Source organism: Centruroides vittatus, unplaced genomic scaffold, assembly GCF_030686945.1.
Source record: "Centruroides vittatus isolate TY-2023 unplaced genomic scaffold, ASM3068694v2 contig_290, whole genome shotgun sequence".
Taxonomy (NCBI): Eukaryota; Metazoa; Arthropoda; class Arachnida; order Scorpiones; family Buthidae; genus Centruroides; species Centruroides vittatus.
This window is the reverse complement of record NW_027121846.1, coordinates 782,847-804,689: the sequence shown is the minus strand read 5'-3', so window position 1 is coordinate 804,689 and position 21,843 is coordinate 782,847. Positions and strand designations below refer to the sequence as shown.

Below are 21,843 nucleotides of genomic sequence, written 5' to 3'. Positions count from 1 at the left end.
TACAAGTAACAAACAAAATTTAAATATCACCTCTGAAATTTCGTAGTTACAACACCACTTGCTTTAGTGACTGTGAAATGCTTTATTAAAAATATTAATTTATTTTTGTTTAGAAAAAAAATCAGAATGCAAAGGCACTGTTGAAAACAAATTAATTGTTTTGAACTTCTAAAGTACAAAAAGTACAATTTAAGACTGATATATGTTTTAATAAATGAATTTAATAGTGAAGATTACGTCTTTATGTTCGTCAACTAAAGATTCTGTTCATATAGTTTGCATTAAATAATGAAAACATTATCTAATTTATTAAATAAATTACGTTAAGCCTAATACTGTTTATTGTAATTAGGTTCTTATGTATCTTTTATTTTGCATTAATGACAATGAAATGTGAAACAATGATAAGATTTTATAAAATATTTGTCAAAAAGCTTATTTTCATACTGAAAACGAAATATCAAGTTTGTAATCACGTAATTTAATACGAAATGTAATTTTATAATAATGAACTACATTAATTTTTAACAATACGTCGCATTTAACAATATTCTAAATAGTTTAGCGAAAATAATGCGCTGCATTCGAAAGTTCTTTTTGGGAAAGAGAATGAGAGAAAAAAGAGAAAAAAAGTGAATGTCGTCATTAATTATATCTAAAATTCATATATAATTAATAACGAAATTCACTTTGTTTATTTATTTATTAATATTAATTACGAAATAATCGAATTTATTTACAGCAGAGACGATCAGGCTGAATCAAATAATCAGCAGGATACAGATTACCCCATAAATGTGTATGATTACTCTTTCTGTAGTAAAATCAAAGTTATTTGTGACTAAGATTGAGTTACTAACGATTTTTAAATAATTAATTATGATTAATTTTTTGAAGACAAAGTCCTTCCCAAAAAGAGGAACCACTACTTATTAACTTTGTATTCTAGACATTACACTTTTGGCGACTGATTTTCCCTTTTAGGCTACTGGCCGCCAAACAGTCCTTAAAAAGACAAACATATATCCAATTAAAAATATAAACATTTTTAAAAAACAGGAACTGGTGATGTAAGGTCGATATAAGTAACCCTAATTACAGGCAATGATGTGGTTGAGATCTGGTTTTTAAATACGTAGCGTGCGTGTTCTTTCCGTTCCTATTTATTTCAAATAAAAGTTTTATTAAGACATTTATAAATATTAGCAACATCACATAAATTTCATGTAATTTAAAAGTTAACCATTAGGACAATGTATTATTTATTATCACTATATCCACCGTTATGAAAGCCTTTATAAATAATGTTAATGTATAACTTCAGCCAACCATATGGGAATAACATTAAACTTATCTTTAGCACAACATTTTAAATACGACAAGTCAAGTACTAACTACAGATGTTGCTATCATACAGAATAGTCTTAATGTAATTGAATTTCTTTTTCCCTTCTCAAAATTCTATTCTTTATTAGATTGACACCAAATTGATTTCCAGTGTCTTGTTCACCTCGATAAGAAATAGTTTGAACAACGTTGTTTTAAAAACAAAACCTATAAGTAGAACTAAAATTTATAATAATGCACAACTATATATAAAATGCACAATTTAATATACACAATGCACAATGCTATATATAAATGCGCAATTATATATAAAAATCATGTATTTTTATTCTCTTTTGTTTACTCGAATAATATTTTTTTGACATAACTAGTTTATTGAATATTTCTTACAATCCAGTTCATGCACTTGACATTTTAAGATATAAATTAAGATTAAATGTATCAGGGATACTTGATCTAAAACTTCCAATGAACGAGTGGCCATAAAAACAATAAAGAAAAAGCGCTTTTTTCTTGAACAAGTATGTTTTTAGCATTATTAACTTGACGTATTAATTTATACGCCATATTAATGCGAAGAATATCGTGAATAATGCTAACGATGTTGGTCCAATTCAATAATAAATTATTTTATATCATTAGCACAAATTGTTTATTTTACATTTCAAAGTAATACAGTATTTAAAACGCAGTTATTTATTTACACTTCTAAAACTGTAGGCTTACTCGAAGAGAAATCGATGTTCTATAGTCATTAAGTAGAAATGTCTACAGAATATTCTTAGTTTGAATTTAGTGTATATTTAAAATATTTCTTTATTTCAGAGATGCGAAATAAATACAGAACAAAAAGCAAGGGCATCCTCATCGAGCCATTCTCATGTTGTAACTTTCTGGGTTACTTCAAAACAAATACGATAGAAATTTTAACTTTTTACATTTGAATTATTGGTGATACTTTATGGCTCTACGGAGTAATAATTCTTATTTTTTAGTCTCTGTTCCGTCTCCGTCTATATTGACGAACAGGACTTAACTAATTATTTACAAAATAATGAACGCCTTCGAGAAACCCAAGCCAAATTGATTGCTTCTCAAGTTGCTTCGACTATCACGTTTATTCATAATAGAGGTTACTTTCTAAATCTATTTATTCATTCATTTGGTCAAGAAATGTGAGTATATGATAAAATTTGTTTCTATCTTCGACAGAAATAATTGATGGAGATATCAGTTCAAATTACACCGTGCTAGATAACACCAAAGGAGCATATTTAATCGATTTCGGTCTCTGCACACTGAGTAGTGTATACTGCATAGCTTAATTTTCGTTGAACTGTAGAATTCTTATTGATTGATTTTCTTTCTGTCAGTTTGAACGTGACCCGAAAGAATTTTGCGGAGCTTTGTTCTATCTTTCTCCAGAAATTCTTGAGAGAAAGCCATATGGTAAGGTGTTCTGTTCGAATTTAATCACGTCATTTTGTCTACACTCGTGTAATTATTATTTTTAGATGCCTACTGCGATTGGTGAGCATTTGGAACCGTATTATATCAAATGTAAATCGGAGGCACCGCATTCGACATTTATCTATAAGAACTGAAAGTTGACATCAATTCATCATCCATTATGTAGATGATAATTTTGAATTTATTCACGATTAGAGAACAATGATTAATATAAAAATGCCTTTTTACTTGCTCAAAAGTTGAACAACAGAAATAAACATTTGAAATACATCGTACTGTAGTTATACTTTTATACTGTATAATCTCTATTGCTAGAAAATCGAACCTGCCTTTATATTTTTGACAGTGAGAAACGTGAGTTTGGTTTAAATTAATTTATTGTTAAGTTGTTAAACAATATAATTACATGATTCTTTAGTATCTTTATTTGTAAGATGTAACTACTTCAAAATTAAATTGCCGTTGTTATATGATAATCAGTTTAGCTTCTCTTTGTATAATAAGTTGTGCCTTTATACTTAAGGGTCGCACCTTAAAAACCTACATTGCTTCCCAAAATCCAACCTCGTTCTGGGAAGTGGAAATGTCACTCGATGATTTTGAGTGGCAGTTAAAGGGGCTCTGTTACAATAAATATACAAACTTTAGCGTTTTCATAAGCTTATTCGGTTATTCATAAGATTATAGTATTATTAGGAATGTTTCTATAAAATGGCAATTCTATAGAAACATTCGTGGCAATTGTATAAAACATGGAATGTTTTATAAAGTTGCTACAACTTAATATAAATATATTTTAAGTATGAATTGATTAAAAAGCACTGATATTCTATTTAAACTATTTGACAGGAATAGAGGAAAATATTACTCTCAATTAATTAACATTTAATGATGACTAATTTATCTCATTTTATTCAAATATTTTTATTTACTGACGTAACTCTTACCGATATAATAATCTATCGCAATATTATAGTATCGGTACGTTTTACTAACTGATTTTTTTTACTGCAATTTGAAAAAATTGTAAAGCTATAAATTCCCACTGTCGCCCTTTCGCACGTCTTTCGTTAATCTGGAGAACGGCGTTTAATGAAATTCGAAGTTTGATGAAATAAATGAAATTCGAGACAAGATATGAAAACGTTAGAGGCAGGGTGCTATGATTAAGAATATGCGAACTAGCGAACATTCACTTAAACTTCCGGGAACTTTAAGTGAATGTGAACAATCAATGACGAATACATATGGAATTATTTGATTAATATTGATTTCGAATATGCTCGGAATTAGGAATGTGTTTAAAAACACAGAATTTAAAATGTCCTTTAAATGCCTGCTGATGAGGGGCAAACAGATCCGAAACACAATATTAAAGTGTATGTGTTCAGGTGATTTAAATAAACAATATTGTTTCTGATCTGTAAGACCTAATTGCTACATTCATAAATCCAGTATAATAAATCCTGTTAATTGATAAAGTACTAGTAGACGAGATAAGTTTAAATATAAATGAGGATGTTTGTTTGTTTGTTGCTTTACACTTCTAGCCCGTTCGACTATTCTACGAAACTCGGCAGTTTTATTTACATTCTTCTAAGTTATGTAATATCCTACATCCCACCCGAAAATACTTATTGAATTTGTGTAAAACAATTTTTATCTACATTTAAGTTGTTGATTTACACTTAGCGCTATCTGTTGCCGAAAAACTTAACAAAATCATAAACTAAATATAATTTTTACAAAACGTATATTACATTCACTGAGTTACTGCGACAGGTAGCATTTAGCACTTGTCACTCGAATTTTTTTCATTTCTAAACGATACTTTCTTAAAAATCTAATAAGTGCCCTCCAGTAGAGAAATGGATAAAACAACCGAACACCGGTAGTTAGTTTTTTGGGAAGTTGGACATGGCCAGCGTGCAGTATTTTGGGTCTTCTTCTCTTTAATAACACCTAAATAGGTGCCATCTGTACATACAAATCTTCCTGGGTGGCATTTCCTTCGGCAGATCGCGTTGCCGTAACAAAATAAACAAAACTAATTATAGCGAGTGATTATTGTGATATCGTCACAATGTTCTCAATTCCTTTAGTGGTATTTAATAAGGTTTATCTTTTGTTAGACTAGATAAATAAAGCATTACTAAATCGTTTATATTTAATCATGCGAATAATAATTTATAAATCAAATCTATTCTGACGTTTAACGGGTAATTTTACGAATTACTTAAAGCATGACGTATAATCACAGTAGAAAAAATAAAAATTTATTATTACACTAGTAAATGAATTTTTTAAAATGTTAATGTTTTTATGTATTTATTTAGAATACATAAAACATCAATACCTAAGAAAAAAGAAACAGAAATAATTATCGATAAAGAGTATTGATTAAATGTTTTAAAAATTCGTTGTTTTATTTTGCAATTTACTTGTTATAAATTATGAAAATATGTGTAAGTATCAAATATTAACTATTTGAATATTGTTTGTATGTTATTTGTGCTGCAACACATTATAAAAGATATATATACAATAAATTTTTTACATAATTATGCGAGGAAAAACATATAATTAAGTAATTCACATCACTTAGAACACTCTTTACGTAGAAATATTCTAATATTGAGTAAAATATAATATATACGTTACATTTCATCGCATTACATAATATTACATTATACTTGTACACTATAATATGTAGTACGTTCTTATAATTTTAGACTTTGTCTTTCGAAGAGTTAGCATTTGAAAACTCTAAGTTAAGAATAAATTAATTAAAATTAGATTATATAAAATAGTTACAGTGGCCTAGTTCTAAATTTAAAATTATTTAATCAGCAATTTTAATGATATTTGTCATTATCGGTTTAATACAAAAATAGAAATAGTTTCGTAAAACTTGCTTAGAACTAATTACGCATCTGTAAGCGTTAAGTAAACATTATCAGTTTGAATTTAATTATTATTCATGAGTATTGCAGGGTATCGAAAAATATACATTACAACATATACAAATTTAAGAAAACAATATGCATCGAAATATATTAATATATAAAAGGTATTTATATATTAATATTGTGTAACATGAAATAATAAATTATCAGTGGCGTGCCGTCATTCGAAGCGGCGGAAACGCTGCTTCCCTTGTATTTTCTAAAAAATAAATGCATATTATGCGATTATTTTCAAATAATGAAAATTAATATTTTATTATAACCGCATCATGTATCTTATTACGAATTTCTATACTACATGTGAAAAAAACGATAAGATTGTTATTGTATGTTCGAATATTAGTGGCAGAATGGAAGCGCTGTATTGTTAGCTTCCAAACAGCCAGATTATACTCATTCGCGCATGCGCTTTACAAAGCACCAACGTCACCCGGTTTAGCAGGTGGAATCTACACACATATAACGCTTCCAATTATATCTAGGACCGGTCCTAGGCTGTTAGCCGCCTGCCTGTCATATATTTGGCCACCCTCGCCGGATAATGTGAATCAGGAGTAGATTTATAACTTAACCCAACCGATAAGAATTTACTGGTATGATGTTTTTATGATAGTTTTGTATGGTTGACAGGAGTTTTAAAAAATCCATTAAAATTTTTGATATTTTTATTCTGCTCTTCCATCTTATATTACTTACGGATTTCAATGTCAAAACCAGTGATATTACAATTTCATATGTCCCATCTATAAGGAAATGTAGAAAAAAAAGTGTAAAATCTTGTACAATATTAAAAAATTAACTATTACTTTGGCAGCATCATTTACAACTAAATTTAATGAAAGATGCATAAACTACAAAAATTAAGCTCTAGAATTTATTTTCGTTAAATTTACGATTTATGTATCCGTTGTCATAAAAATTTGTCTCTCCACTTCTTTCCCAGAGTTACAAATATTCGAGTACAAAGTGACCGGTTTCAACTTATTTGTACTTAAGAAGTTGTTAAATAATTAAAAAATTAGGGAATTGGAAAAATAAATAAAATTCTGCTGAAAGAGCCGGAATTTTACTTAAACGAAAGCTTATCCGAACCAATCTCTAGCCGGGTACAGTGCGGACTGATTTCTTCATAATATTAGATGTAATAAAGACAGAAATTTTTCCAGTTCAATGAGAGTGACCGAAAAGTTGTAAATTTTGGAAATTTCTGTGGACCCTGGTCTTAAAACGAGTTAGAAAACAAATGGCAGACAATCTATTAAGTTTAACATATTTAGATTTTTATAGCTATGCCGAGAAACGTTTAAAATGTACAACAACCTTGTGGCGTTTTTTGAGATATACGAGTGATGCGTCAAAAGAGGCATTTGACATTGACCGGTATCGACACCCTCGGGATTTGTCAGCCCACGTGCATGCACCTACCAGGACCGACTCTGATTCCATTCCATTAGTCACTCGTAGGGAGCTATTTGACTGAGTGAATTGTTTTTATGTTTAAAAAGTAAAGAAGATTTTGTGTTATTTTTATGTACGTTTCTTTACAAAGCTATATTTAATTATAATTTTTAAAAAAGTATATTCATACAATTGAAGAATATTTTATACCGCGTACGTGTATGTACTGTACATCCACCACACATTTTATTTCACCAAGTAAGTTTTTATTATTTTATTTATAATTTTAGCTTTTATATCGTGGCTAGCGATTCAGAATGTAATTGTGATATTAAAAATACATTTAGAGAAGTTTACGGTTTTTACTGGCTTATCGAACAAACAATACGAATGGAACTAAGATCATCACTGACCAACAATAAACGGATTGCCCCTGGAAGTCGGCTTCTCACAAAACACAGCTTTGCTATCATGAAATGTCACGACACGCCACTGCTAGAATCGATTAATGTTATCGAAGAAAACCTTTCAAACAGCCGTAGCCCCTAAACTGCACACGTGCCAGGCTGTGATTGGCTCACGTACACTCAAACCTGTTTTTGTGCGATTTTTTATACGTGCAATGTATTTTGTGCAATTATTTTAGTGCAGTGTACCAATTTGATTGAAATTCATATACCGCACACAAAAAATCACACAAAACATATCGCACAAATAAAAAATCGCACAAAAACAGATTTGTGTGTATTTAAGTGACTCGTACAACACGGAATTCATATAACACGGAACGCATCTACTGTGTTATAGGGTGTTCTACTGTACTAATAACGAATAAAATAGTCATTAAGTCTGACCCTACTGAAGATATGACATACGATTTCCTTTATCTTTCTACCGCCTTTAACCACTAAAATTTAATAGCATCGATCCCTCTAATACAAATATTTTCCTGCAAAATTTCAGAAATTTTCGACACAAAAGACATTAAGGTTCAGAGAAGGTGAACAAAATCGTCCCCCCATGCATGCTAACATCTATATATACATGCATGCTAACATCTTTTTTTTTTCTTTTTTGAATTTCTCGATGTGTCAAGTTTTCTTGAGTCAAAAATGTTGGGATGCCATTTTTTGACCGATCGCCATACCTTTCCTTTGTTATATATAACAGAGCCGAAAAAGTAAAAAGATAAAAAAAAAACAAACAAAACTAATACTAATTTTTACAACTTTTATTGCTGACTCCACATTAAAACTACTAATGAATCTTTTTTTAATTATACCTATCGAACAGCCAAACCGCAATGTAGGCTGTCAGATGGTGTGGACATACCCGACATATCCCAGACACACCAAATATAATGGGTCCGTTACGAATATTACGGAGTTGTTCATCCGGATTTGATCCCGAGCCCCCATATTGGTGAGTTGACAAGGCCATCCAATAGTCAAATATTTTTATGGTTTGGAGTCCTTGAGTATTCGGCCAGTAGATGATGAAATTTACAGCAGAACCCAATATTATTATAAGAAAGCAGTCAGAAATATTGCAATTTAACTTTTCTTCTTCATCGTAAATTTTTGTCTGTTTTTCTAAAAAATCTATTTCTAGCTTTATGTTACGAGTATTTGTCATTCTGTATTGTTGACATAATTTTTATGGCATGAAATGAAAAAAGAAGAGTACATCCATTCAAAGAATGATAAATATGCGATTACCAGAAGTGAGAGGAAACATGAATATGTACTGTACAGTACATTCAAGTAAATAACACTCACATCATATATCATATTCTGTGACTTAACAATATAAATCCTTTGTCTAAATATGGAAAATTTTTATTGCCTTGTGTAAAACAATTTCACGTCTCTAACACAAGAATTTCAAATATCAAAGAATGTGTTAAAACACTCAATACTATAATCAATACAAAAGAATATGTTACATTTTAAAAATATTTGTTTCATTCTTTTATCCTATTAGAAATAATTTTATTTAAGTAGTGATTGGAAATAAAATAAAATAAACACAAATGTAAATTTTAAGAATTTTATTTAAATATTACAAACATTTTTGTTAAAATGTTTCATTAGTTTTGTATGAAAACATGTTGTATTTTAACATGTTTTCAATACATGTCAATAATAAAAGTAATTCATGACTTAACGACTTTTTATGCTTGAGAATAGATAATCATTTTAATACTTTTTTAAAATTTAAATTAACTAATTAAAATAATTAAATTTACAAACCAGCAATACATTATTAAAAGCCTTAACTCTTTCAAATATATTTAGAATAGTTTGGAGGAAGACGGGAGTAAGTAAAGTTCTTACGCATAGTTTCGATTCTTATGCTTGAAGACCTTTCAGAGCTTTGCAAGTTTTCAAAGATTTTGAATTAGATTGAACAGGTTATCGTCCTATAGAAATCATCGTAAAATTCTCGGATTTGAATTGTCTCTGAAGCGTTCGTTGCGGCACCGGATACTTTTGATGACTACTGCAATTGTCATTTCTCTTTCTTTCGTATTTTGCAATAATGCTTCCTTTTAACTTTCTCTACTGGTTTAGCACTTGTATTCGCGAACTATTTTGCAACGTTTAAAATATATAGTATCTGTGTAGCAAACAGCATAATAAAACCACTTTTCAATTCACTGAATAAAAGAAAATCATTTCTAACAATTGCTAATTCTGTTAATTAAATTGAACACTAAATCTTCTCTAACTTTCCGTGTGCATTTTGCACTAAATGTTGACTGGCACGAAACACGGTTGATATTTCTAACGCTGATCAACTTTAATAACCACTAATTAACTTAACTTAATAGATGTGCGCAGATTACTTGTTATTCATATATACACAAAAACATGCAAACGGCTATCCGTTCGATATCCCATGTCATGGAGAAGAACTGTCATTTTGTACATATTACAAGGTGCGCATCTTGCTCTAAACTACTCTAAAGCCAAAATCTCTTCTTTAGTATCATATCTGCAGCCTTTTCAGCGATCATGACGGTAGGTGCATTGAGATTTCCTGAGACAATATTTGGCATTATAGAAGCATCGACCACACGTAGACCAGAAACACCTTTTACCCTAAAAAGAGATTCAAAATGATATCAGTCATACATTCGTTGATAAAATAAAGTGATGTACCGAGATAAAAGTGTTCGATTACTGTGAAACTCGGTATACAAATATGCTTCGTACTGTTCTGATCAGATTTTCACTTCAAACAGTGTTACAAAGTCCTTAAAATCACTACCGCAAAACCTTATTAAATTATTAATTACCTTAATTCAGGATCCACAACAGTAGTTGGGTCATTTACTGCTCCCATCTTGCATGTTCCAGCAGGATGATATAAAGTAAGTGTCAGAGTTCGCGCAAAACATTCCAATTGTTCTTTGCTAAATCTGCGAAACCTTTTACAACCCGGCAAATTAGTAGGAAATAAACGAGAACCTAACTTTTTAAAAGGGAACGATTCGGCTAAACGCAATGCTGACTGCATACCTACATTGGTAATTCAGAAAGAAAAACGATGTTAAATTTACCGGAAGCATTATAGAGTTACAGAAGAATATTTTATTAAAACAATTTAATTTTAGTAGATAACGAAGTTAAAATATAATGTATTTAAATACATTAAAAGACTTACCACTGACTAATCTCAAAATATCTTCAGGATGCGATAAATAATTCGGTTGGATTATTGGATGCTGATAAGGGTTGGTGCTTCTCAATTTTACGTATCCACGACTTTTTGGTCGTAACAAAGTAGTATGTATCGTAAATGTATCGTCGAAATCGAATGGTCTAAAATACGAATTATACACCTGAAAGATATTGCCTATATCAATATTACTAATAAACACTTCAGAAATATGTTTAAAATATTTCGGTAAAACTAACTTCTGTTTTCATTCCAAATATTTCTTTCAAAATTTTTCCACCGTCAGAAGCCAATCCTCCCGATAAGAAAGTATATTGAATATCGGGATAATCGTCCGATGCGTTAGCATATTCAGTTTTTATGAACGCAACCGCTTCAACTGCCGTAGATAATATCCCCGGTCCTTTTCAAATGTTATTCAATGTCAGTTTCGCTCTTATGAGAAAGGTAAAATGTAGATAATTTATAAATTCATACCAGTTCTAAGAAAAACATAACGAAAAATATCCTTTGGATTCAAAAATCGCAATAGAACAGAAGTAACGGGTACATCAACTAAACAATTTGTTCCCATAACGAAAGGATGATCTTGGAGATTTGAACCTACTGGCAGATCTGAAATAACAGGAATCTGACAAGAAAGAGATTAATATGATATGATTGTAGATTAAAAATAATCACATTTCTTCCTACGATTAATAAAAAAGAAATTATTACTTGAAGTTTCTCTAAATCTTTTTGCTGACCAATGCCGGATAACATTAGTAGTTGAGGAGAATTTATCGCACCTGCTGATATTATTATCTCTTTCCTTGCATTTACGATAAATGTCTGACCAAAGCGATCAAAAGTAACAGCTCTCGCCCTCTTGAATTTATCAAATATTATCTGTAAAAATGAATACCTAAGAATTATTATATTGACAAGTTAATATAGTGTACTATTTTAAAAGCGGGTTGTTTTATGCGTTTTTTACTGCGTCATGCGAATGCAGATTAAGAAGAGATTTTTCGAAATTCCCCCCGCAGGAGAAGAGGGTTAAGGATTACCATGAAAAACTTGTCTTCTACTGTACTATTTCAGACACGTCTCTTTGCGTTTTTGCGGAAAATCGAACATCTTTTTAAACCCATCTAAAAATATCTTAATCAGCCTCGGAAGAAGAGGTCCGAATTTCTGCACCCTGTGAAAACGGGTAAGATCGGCTATATAACTATAAAGGTTATCTTACGTAAGGATTTATCATACCGAATGACCAATCTAACACATTTTAAAAATTCTATATTCGTCTACTGTACACAGTTTCAAGAATATTTAAGATGTATTAGAGTAGAGTGGACACTTAATTTGATGAACTCTTACGTAAGATAACCTTTGTAAATATAAATGAAATACTATAATATGATATAGTAAAAGCTTCAGAAGTGCGATATAATCTTAATCTTAATCTTTGTTGTTATTTTTTGTTTGAGCAACGCCGGGCTCATATGCTAGTTATCTTATGAAAGGTTTATTCTGTCATGGAGCGAAATAATATAGTTTGAGCAAATAGTAATTAGCGGGTGAAAAATAGGACTGCCGGATGGACGAGCGGTCTAGGTGACAGCCATAGAAATGTGTGGGTCACAGCATCGAATCCGAACGGGTCAAAAATTTCCCAGGAATTTTTCGCAGGTTGATCGTAAGGTTATGTCAGCTATCGTGAGCTGGTGGAGCTATCGGATAGTGAGCTCCTCTCACCATCTGATTTCCATTTCGGGCCTGGACGAACCCAAATTGGGCTTTCTAAAAAAAACCCTCTTGTCCCCACAAGAGGGTCCTTTTTTAGAAAGGAAGAAGGTCCCCTTCGAGTGGAAAGAGTTTTTTTAAAAAACGTTTTAAAAACAGTAGATATTCAAATGGCCGTGTGGTTAAAACGGAAGTCTACTGCTCTGGTGACCTGAAATCGTATGTGGACGGAACAAAAATTGAAGAAATTTTTTTTTTGAGGTGTTTTGTATGAATATATCAGACCCCAACTCTCCTCATCCAGCCGTTTCTTTGTGAACCTAGATGAACCCACAATGGACTAGATATAGAAAAGGATCTCAGTTACTCATAGAGAGGGAAAAGTCTAAAAAAATATTGTTACATTTTCCTATGAAATAACGCATTATTGTGATGTAAATATATTTTTTCATTGTTTTTAGACTTGAACTTTTATATTTTAACAGTTGTAACTAAACACAAGAGAAATGTAACGAATAATGTTACTTATAATTTTAGATGAAATCTTAAATGGTGGAATTTTGCAATATAAAGAAAGTTTCTTCTATCTTATTATGTATATATAATGTATGAAAGACAACACAAATCCAGTTTGCCTACAAATACCGTATCCTTAAGAAAAATAAAAAAGAGGTTTTGTGTGGTTCCATTATATTATATATATCAGGGGTGGCCAACTTTTGTGCACATAAGATCTACTTTTTATCGGAAAATGTGTCGCGATCGACTTGTCATAGGCATAGTCTAAGTGGGGAGGGGGAAGTGTGAAATACATACTATGTTTATACACTGTTTCAGTACGAAGTGCACTCACTGCTTATAAGTCGAGTCATAACTGCATGCATACAGTTGCGTTCGGTTACAAATATAATACATTAAGTCAAGACATCGCTAGCGATCGACCAAAATTGGCTTGGCGATCGACCGGTCGATCGCGATCGACTTGTTGGCCACCTTTGATATATATCACTACTATTAGTATTAAAATAAAACTACTGAACTCGCGGAATGAAAAATAGTGGTTAGTAAGTATTTAAAATAATTACAGTGAAGTGGCAGCAACCCCCATCTGAGCTATTCAAAATAATGTACTGTAAATGTTAAAATTTTAAAATAGGTATACCTTAGTGACAAACGAAAAAAGTAAAATATGCAAATTAGGACGATGACGAATAGGTTTTATGAATGCTTTGTTGGTACTACATCTTCTTCCATTTCTTAAAAAAGACTGAACGGGAGCAAAACCTAATAATCAAAGAAAAATATCCAAAAATGTAACATTAAATATAACCGTTTATACTAATTATAATTTTAAAATATGCATTTAAGTAAAACATATATTTAAATTTTTAAAGCTTAATTTAAAATATTAATTATTGAAATTTATTCTTGTACTGACAACTCTATTCATTGTCATATTATGATGTTTTACTAAAATTATAATGTCTTTTATATCACTGACGCTGTTATTATTCTTATACCGAACTTTTTATTAATGCTCATTTGGCTGAATGTAGGCCTATTTTATTTTGGTTTGTCATATTCGATTTTAAATTGGTGTAAAAAATAATACTTTCATAAATTATTCTTTTTCAAAATCGACAATTTAGTTAAAAATGTACGAACCTGTTTGCGTTGCACCATTCACATCTACAATTTGATATCCCGAAGATTTTCCAGCCTCTAAAAATGCTGTACGAAGAACAGTAGAATACGAAGGTGTCGATATTGTTAGGTATCCACCAGAAGCATGAAAACCTTTAGTAAAACAATTATTAACAATTGTAAATGTTATACAAAATAATCACATAAATAATAACACTATAAAAATTAAGACCGGTGTTACCATTTTGTAAAAGATTTGTATCTGTATTGTCTTCGTATTTAAGAAAATATGGGAATACGTCTTTCCAACTCCATCCAAAAGCACCGTTTTTGGCCCAATTATCGTAGTCTTTATGATTGCCTCTGATAAAAATCATGTTATTTAAAACACTGGAACCTCCTAATACTTTTCCTCTGGGCCATCGCGATCGCTAGTTTTAAGAGTAGAAAAAGAAATTTTCAATTTAGAGTACTACCATAAGAATATAAAACGTCCTCACAATTAAACTTTATCATAGAAATGCATGATTAATTAATAAATGTGAGGATTATTTCATAAGTGATGGCAACTATTTTTGCTTCGAAAACTGTAACAGATTTTTAGAAGAAAAACTCCAAATGTAAACTAATTTATATTACAAAATTAAACATGCAAAATGCAAAATTAAACTGCAAAGCGGTGTTATCAAGAACTACTAAAAGTTGAAGGCAGTAATGCTCTCCCATATCAAAATGTTTCATATTGGTGCAAGTACTTTTAACGTTAGTGATATTGAACGCGAAGATGAACAACGCAGCGGGTGTCTACATGCATTAATTACAAATTTGTCAATTGTAGCCGTTGTGCATTGCTTTGATGTTGGAACTACGCTAATTTATCAACTAAGACAAATCATACTGTCTATACAGTCAATTACATTCTTTTAGTAGTATTGTATACAATAAATTCAGGATGAAATAGGTCATACTAAGCTTTCAGCGTTATATTTTTAAAAATATTTTTATTTTTTGTGTCTACGTGTTGAAGTTGATCAGTCTGGTGAGCGAAAATGTGAGCCCATGTTTAAGACTGATTATGATAAATCTATCGCCGACATGTCGTATTATTCAAAAACACGTCGATAAAATTTGTCGGCGATTAAAACATTTCGGTCGCCACCAGTGGCCAAGTGGTCTTTGTTCCCTGAATACTGGGAGTTTGGTTGTGGGTTCGCGCCTCGCTCGTACGGGCTGGGTAAGTGGAAGTTTCCGGGTTTTCTCCGTGTTTGTAACGCCTAAATAAGTTTCTTTTAAAAGACATTCTGGAAGGCATCGCCTAAGTGTTGCTTTGTCATAACTTAAACAACAACAAACGATTAAAATGTTTACATAACGGCCAGGAATAAGTTTTGTAATGATTTCTTCTAAGCCTTACGTGCAAAAATTCTTGCTTTATAGAGTTTCTTTCGTACAACACATGAACTTGACCACTTCTGCAGATGCTATTCATCTCATCGTCAATTCCTGAAAAGTAGCAATTCGATCTTTTCGACTCAAACTGCAAAAAATTCTGTTATCTTTTAACGGAGATACATGTGTTAGATAAAGTATCCATGTTTCCAAACATCTGAAATTTTGCAATATTGCGACTAACAGAAACGGTTCAGTCTCTGAGTAATTTGAGTCATATTCAGACCATGTTTGGATGAATTTCTTCTTTTTTGAGGGCAATTCACACATCTAGAAATATTCTATAATTAATTTACAACACAACGTTTAGAAGTTCGAACAACTCACAGCAATAGCTATGATCAAAATGAGTTTACAATTTGTCATTTTTATCAGTAGATGAAATACTGTACAATATGAATCGTACAATTCATTATAACAAGATACGCTATGAAGGTTCAACATTTCATAACCATTATTTAAGGTATTATGTTCATTAACTCTGGATTTATTAAAATATATGCTATAGGCGCCCACTACTTTGGAACACCAGTGTAATGAGTTATGATATGCAAAAAGACATGCCGAATAAAATAATTTTTCGAGAACGTAGAACTTACTTGTCCTTTTAGACCAAAGCATGCGTATTTCTGTGGTTCGGTCAGGTAGGCCCAATCAATGGTCGTCATTTGTAAAAGAGGGGCGAAAGCAGGATTATCACTAATTAGGTTTTCGTCGCTCCCAGCTTCCAGTAGTAAAACGCTATTTTGAGGATCTGCAGATAAACGATTAGCCAAAACCGATCCAGCTGATCCACCTCCTACTAAAATATAAATAAATATATACGAAAATAATATTTACAAATTTTTAAATGAAACGTTTACAATTAATTTTGAAATTTATTAGAATACATAAAATTATGCTCTTCAAAATTAACGAATTCCGAGTGCAGTTGCTTGTGATAATCTATTTTAATCACACTAATAATATTACGCCTAAATAGCTGCAAAATGAGTATAATAAGTTAGTAATTTTTCGAAAATTTTTCATAAAATGGATAAAGACATAAAGATAAAAAATTATGAAAATAATACTAATAAATCAATATTTTCGTTTGTTTTTTCTACGAAGGTGTGTCGCCAATGGCAGATCCTGAAATACCCAAAGGGAGAGCAAACTGAAAAATTAGAAATATTTAAATAATTAATAAGTACCTATTATTAATACGCACAAAGTTTGTAGACAGACGATAAGCCAAATTTGCCATCGTAAATGTTTTTAAAAAAAATGTTTGAACTTCGAACAAATAAATTCAAATCTTGTTGCAAATGGAAGAGCTTAAGACCTGTAGCACTCCCGTTTGTATCTGCCACTGTAAGTCGCTATGATGATCACTTCATCGTTATCCATCTTTGATTTATACACCTTTAATTCAGTTACATTAGCGTAATCATGAGGCGCGATTGCTATAGTGGATATCAACAGAGCGAATCACGAGGAAGTCAAGTGCTTATTTGGCACAAAAAAAATCACTCGTGGGGATTAAGGGATAAATATGGGTACTGGTGCGCTTGATATTCGTTACGCGTTACTTGATTAAGAGATAACGGATATTGAGTAGATAGTTACAAATTAGTATTGAGTTCAATTTGCTGCGAAAGTGGGTAGAATGGATTTTTCTAGCTTTCTCACTACCAGTTGACAGAGAGTCATGCTGCCGCGCTTCACTTTGTTGCTGGAATAAACCGCCTTCGAAGGAGGAAAAGGAGGTATAGCAAATTGAAAACACTAACTTTTTACCTAAGAAATTTCCTGGGTTCGGGACATTCGTAAGGAGGAAATCAAGTAACGTTTTAAAACACAGTTGCAAGTTAATTAATAGAAAATGTATGTGAAAGTCACGTGACCGGAAATGCGGTATTTACATGATAGTATATCGTGCGGGATGATCAGTATTTTTCTAGCAACATCTAGGTTTTTATCCGTTTTAGATAGAGAGTTTTCATGTGAAGAGGGGCTGAGATGGAAGAGGAATAAAAGAGACAGGATGCTCAGTATGTTGCTAAGTTAACATACAAAACCAAAAAGTATTTAAATTTAAGTAACTAACATCGATGATGTTTAAAAACATAATATCTAACACATTTACGGAAAAATGCTTGACCCACGTATATCCACTATTTAATGCATTTATCCGGAGAGAGAGAGAAAGTTTGCTATAAAATCGCGCGGTGGACAAATTCCTTATGGCTTGCTTCCTAAGAGCGTCCTTGAGGTTCTTGTGACAACGAGAGAACATTCATTGACGCATTCCCCGCAAAATGTTAACCAAGTTTTTGGAATATAATTCTTCGGGTGTACAAATAAGTCGGCAGATCTTGATCAAGAGGATAGAAATCTTCTGCGACTTCTTGGGAGGAGAGAACCTTTTGGAGAGCGAATTGGGCAAACTCCCCGACCTTCCTTCATTTGGTCATTCTTTCTCACGTACCAGGACATACCCAAATTTGGTAAAATCGAAGAGAAAAATTATTATTCAATTCCAGATTTTTCTTGTCGAACTTCCTTAGAAGAGTCAAACTCAACAGATGATGTGTCATTTCGAAGGAAAGCGTTATCAAGAGATAAACTTCCCTGTTGACTTTCCAAGCTGAATATTTAGCTTTTGTTAAACTTTATAAAATTTAATATTTGAAGTAGACTAAAAATGCTATTTTCGGAATCTCATAGTCCATTGTTGTGGCTGTTTTGTCTTTCATTAGGCTAATATTATTGAGATCTGCTAATTGCCCTGAGCTTGAGATGGAGAAGCAGTATGCTGCTGACATAGTGTTAATGAAGGCCGTTTTTCTTTAGGAAGGTTGGTGAATGACATTTTCCAACACTGGTCAAAACCATTTACTATTCATGGATTTTTCGAACGACAACAATCTCGTGAAGGCCGGGACTGAATCCGCCCTAGGTAGACTCAGAGTTAGAAAGCCTCTTGATCCACTTACTGTGGTGGGTGGAAAATTCACACGTTGTCTTTCGAACGTATGCTTGCATGGCGTTAACATACGTTGTTCTTTTCTCTACTACCATGTGTTTGTTCTTGTCCGCTCTGTTAAGTGTGATGTTATCTTAATCATGTTTTCGTGTAACTGATGTTCTTACAGATGGTTGCATCTCTACTGTTAGTTTTCCTCAACTTAATCGCCGCCATTCATGTAAAGTAGCGATTTTCAAGCGGAGGTACGCGTACCTTCATGGTACGCTCTTGATGGTTTAGGGGTATGCGGAAAAAAATTAAAAATAGTAGAATTACTAAAAGAATATTTGGATTCTCTGTCAAGGCCTTTGGCTCTGTCACGGCACTCGATGCTCAGTTTTAAATAAAAATATAATTATATTATTATTATATTTATCTGTCCTTTCTCACAATTTTTAATTAAAATGTTTTTTACACGTACAGTGCTGTATAATTGATTAAGGCACCACTGTTTAAAGAACACTCGAAATAAAACTTCGCAAAAATTGGAAATAAAACCACGGAAAATTGGCTGCTAGGAGGTAGGCAATTCGCAACGGCTGAATAAAAGCCGAATCCAGTTGCAAAATTACTTTTACTTTTGGGTGTACTACAATTGGTTAGAAGGATTTGTTTCTTGAAGATCCATCTTTTATTTAGTTTATCTAATTACATACTGTTTCTCAAAACGACAGACTAGGCTTTCAGATACAAAGATCACACCAGACTGGATAGTAAATAAGATGCCTGGGTCCTAATCTTACAATTGATTCTCCAGGTCAATTATCATGGACAACAAACAAAATTAGTATCTTTGACTAGACGAATATATTTGTTGAGATAGATGTTTCGGATTTTCAGGACTACTATGTTACAAACAATAAGAAGTTTAATTCGGTAAATTGACATTAGGAAGATTATTCCGATTAGGCTGCATTCCTGTAGAAAGGCCAACTTAGCGTAAGCGTTAATTAACTAGCTTAAGAGCTGCATTTCTGTTAACTTTGGCCACCAAATAAACGTAATACGTTGGAAATGACAACAGAAGAAATGAAACTTTTCATTTTTAAGCTCGGTTTAAGAAAAGAAGTAATTTATTTTTTTGTGTAGGTGAATTGAAACTCAAAATTTATAAAAATGACGGTTATTAATCGTAAACTAACCGTTATCATTTTGCGAATTGTTCTTTAAAAACTGAATTTGCACGTGATTAACGTAGAAATGCACGTTTAAAAATTCCAGCAACCAGATGCTTTACTTTTTCGGCAACATTTGTAGGCGCCAGCTGTTGGTTAATATTTTATTTAAAAACTTTCTATATTTTTAATTATTATAAAATGCTAAGAACAAACTTAGTTTTAAGGGTAGGGATGGGTTTTATAAAAAATTGTAATCTATTAAAGAGTAAAATCGTTATTATCATTTACAATATTTTTATAAAACTCATCCCTATCCTCAAAATTAAGTTTTTTTTTGCCATTTTATGATAGTTAAAAATATAAAAAAAAGTGATTTAATAAATGGCGCCACCAAAATTTTAAATGTTGCCGGGAAAGTTGAGCAACTCGTTGGTGGTTTATTTATAATTAAAAAATAATTCAATAATTTTACTTACCAATGATATAGTCGTATTCACTGCCAATAATCTTCGTTTTATCCCTAACGATGTCGAAGAATCTAAAGAATAATATAAGAAACATCGGTGTAGCTCGAATCACATTCATTACTGAATTTCGAATCTGTCGTTCACTTTATTTTTAATTAGAACGAATAAAACTAAGTGTATGTATATATAACAAAATATCTAATTCTAGAGCAATATGTACTTGCTTTACAAGTGTCCTTGATACATTTAATTTGAATTTAAATCTTAAAATGTCAAGTGCGTGAACTGCAGTGTAAGAAATATTAAATAATCTAGTTATGTCAAAAAAAAAAAAAACATTATTCGAGTAAACAAAAGAGAATAAAAATACATGATTTTTATATATAATTAGTTGTGCATTATTATAATTTTTAGTTCTACTTATAAGTCCAGTTTTTAAAACAACGTTGTTCAAATTATATCTTATCGAGATGAACAAGACACTTATAATCAATTTAGTGGCAATCTAATAAAGAATAGAAATTTGAGAGAGGAGAAAGAAAATTAATTATATTAAGACTATTCTGGATGATAGCAACATCTCTAGTTAAAACTTGACTTGTCGTTTTTAAAAAGTTGCGCTAAAAATAAGTTTAATATTATTCTTATATGGTTGGCTGAAGTTATACACTAACATTATTTATAAAGACTTTCATAATGGTAAATATAGTGATAATAAATAATACATTGTCCTTAAGGTTAAGTTTTAAATTACGTGAAATTTATGTGATGTTGCTAATATTTATAAATGTCTTAATAAAAACTTTTATTTGAAATAAATAGGAACGGAAAGAACACGCTACGTATTTAAAAATCAGAATTCAATCGCATCATTGCCTGTAATTTGGGTTACTTAAATTGACCTACTTTCATACAGGAACCATCATTCTCGTTTATCTTCGTGGCATCTTTTTAAGTACAAAAAACATATTTATATGTGAAAATGTATATAAGCAGATATATATACAGTGAACACATGCTATTTTATATTTAATACAATATTTTCTTTATTTCTGTAAGAATCATTTTTTCACTTAGCAGATAATTATTGTAATTACAAAGAAAATATTTGTTTTTCGAAAGCCTATTAAGAATTCAGAGCTTTAACTAATCTATTTGCTTATCTGATACTTGAAGAGATGTTCAATGAATCAAGAAATACAAAGAAATAAAGTATTTCTGTGACCGAGAGGTCGGCACCTTCTTGATGTCACGTCAGGATTGACACCACCGTGTCTTAACTGACACGGAAGCCGCGGCGGTTCAACGATCGGACGTGCGAGCGGTTGCGCTTTAGGGCGATCGTATTCGGGATGGAGGACGGGACAATGTTTCGGAAATAATAGAGGCCTCTTTAACTAAAGCACAACGTTTATTTACAATAAGCATGACTTACGTACAAAATCAACGGGAAATGGAGCTAACGTCGCGATTCCAAGAGAGAGAGTTTACAAAAAATTCGCGTGGCGATAAGTACTTTGTTGAGGCGAGTTCGATAAATCTGTCTGTGCGGAGGGCGGCGT

At 31.5% G+C, this 21,843-nt stretch overlaps 1 protein-coding gene across 1 annotated transcript; it reads right to left on the bottom strand.

The window, feature by feature from the left end:
- Nucleotides 1–10,049: 10,049 nt before the first annotated feature.
- On the bottom strand, nucleotides 10,050–20,399 carry LOC136972310 (glucose dehydrogenase [FAD, quinone]-like). Its single transcript, XM_067266866.1, has 11 exons — nucleotides 20,291–20,399; nucleotides 16,286–16,488; nucleotides 14,479–14,668; nucleotides 14,259–14,390; nucleotides 13,756–13,877; nucleotides 11,583–11,753; nucleotides 11,343–11,496; nucleotides 11,105–11,268; nucleotides 10,851–11,028; nucleotides 10,483–10,705; nucleotides 10,050–10,285 (listed from the first exon to the last, which is right to left on the bottom strand). The coding sequence occupies exons 1-11, from the start codon at nucleotides 20,397–20,399 to the stop codon at nucleotides 10,147–10,149; spliced, it is 1,785 nt and encodes a 594-aa protein (XP_067122967.1). The 3' UTR covers nucleotides 10,050–10,146.
- Nucleotides 20,400–21,843: the final 1,444 nt, after the last annotated feature.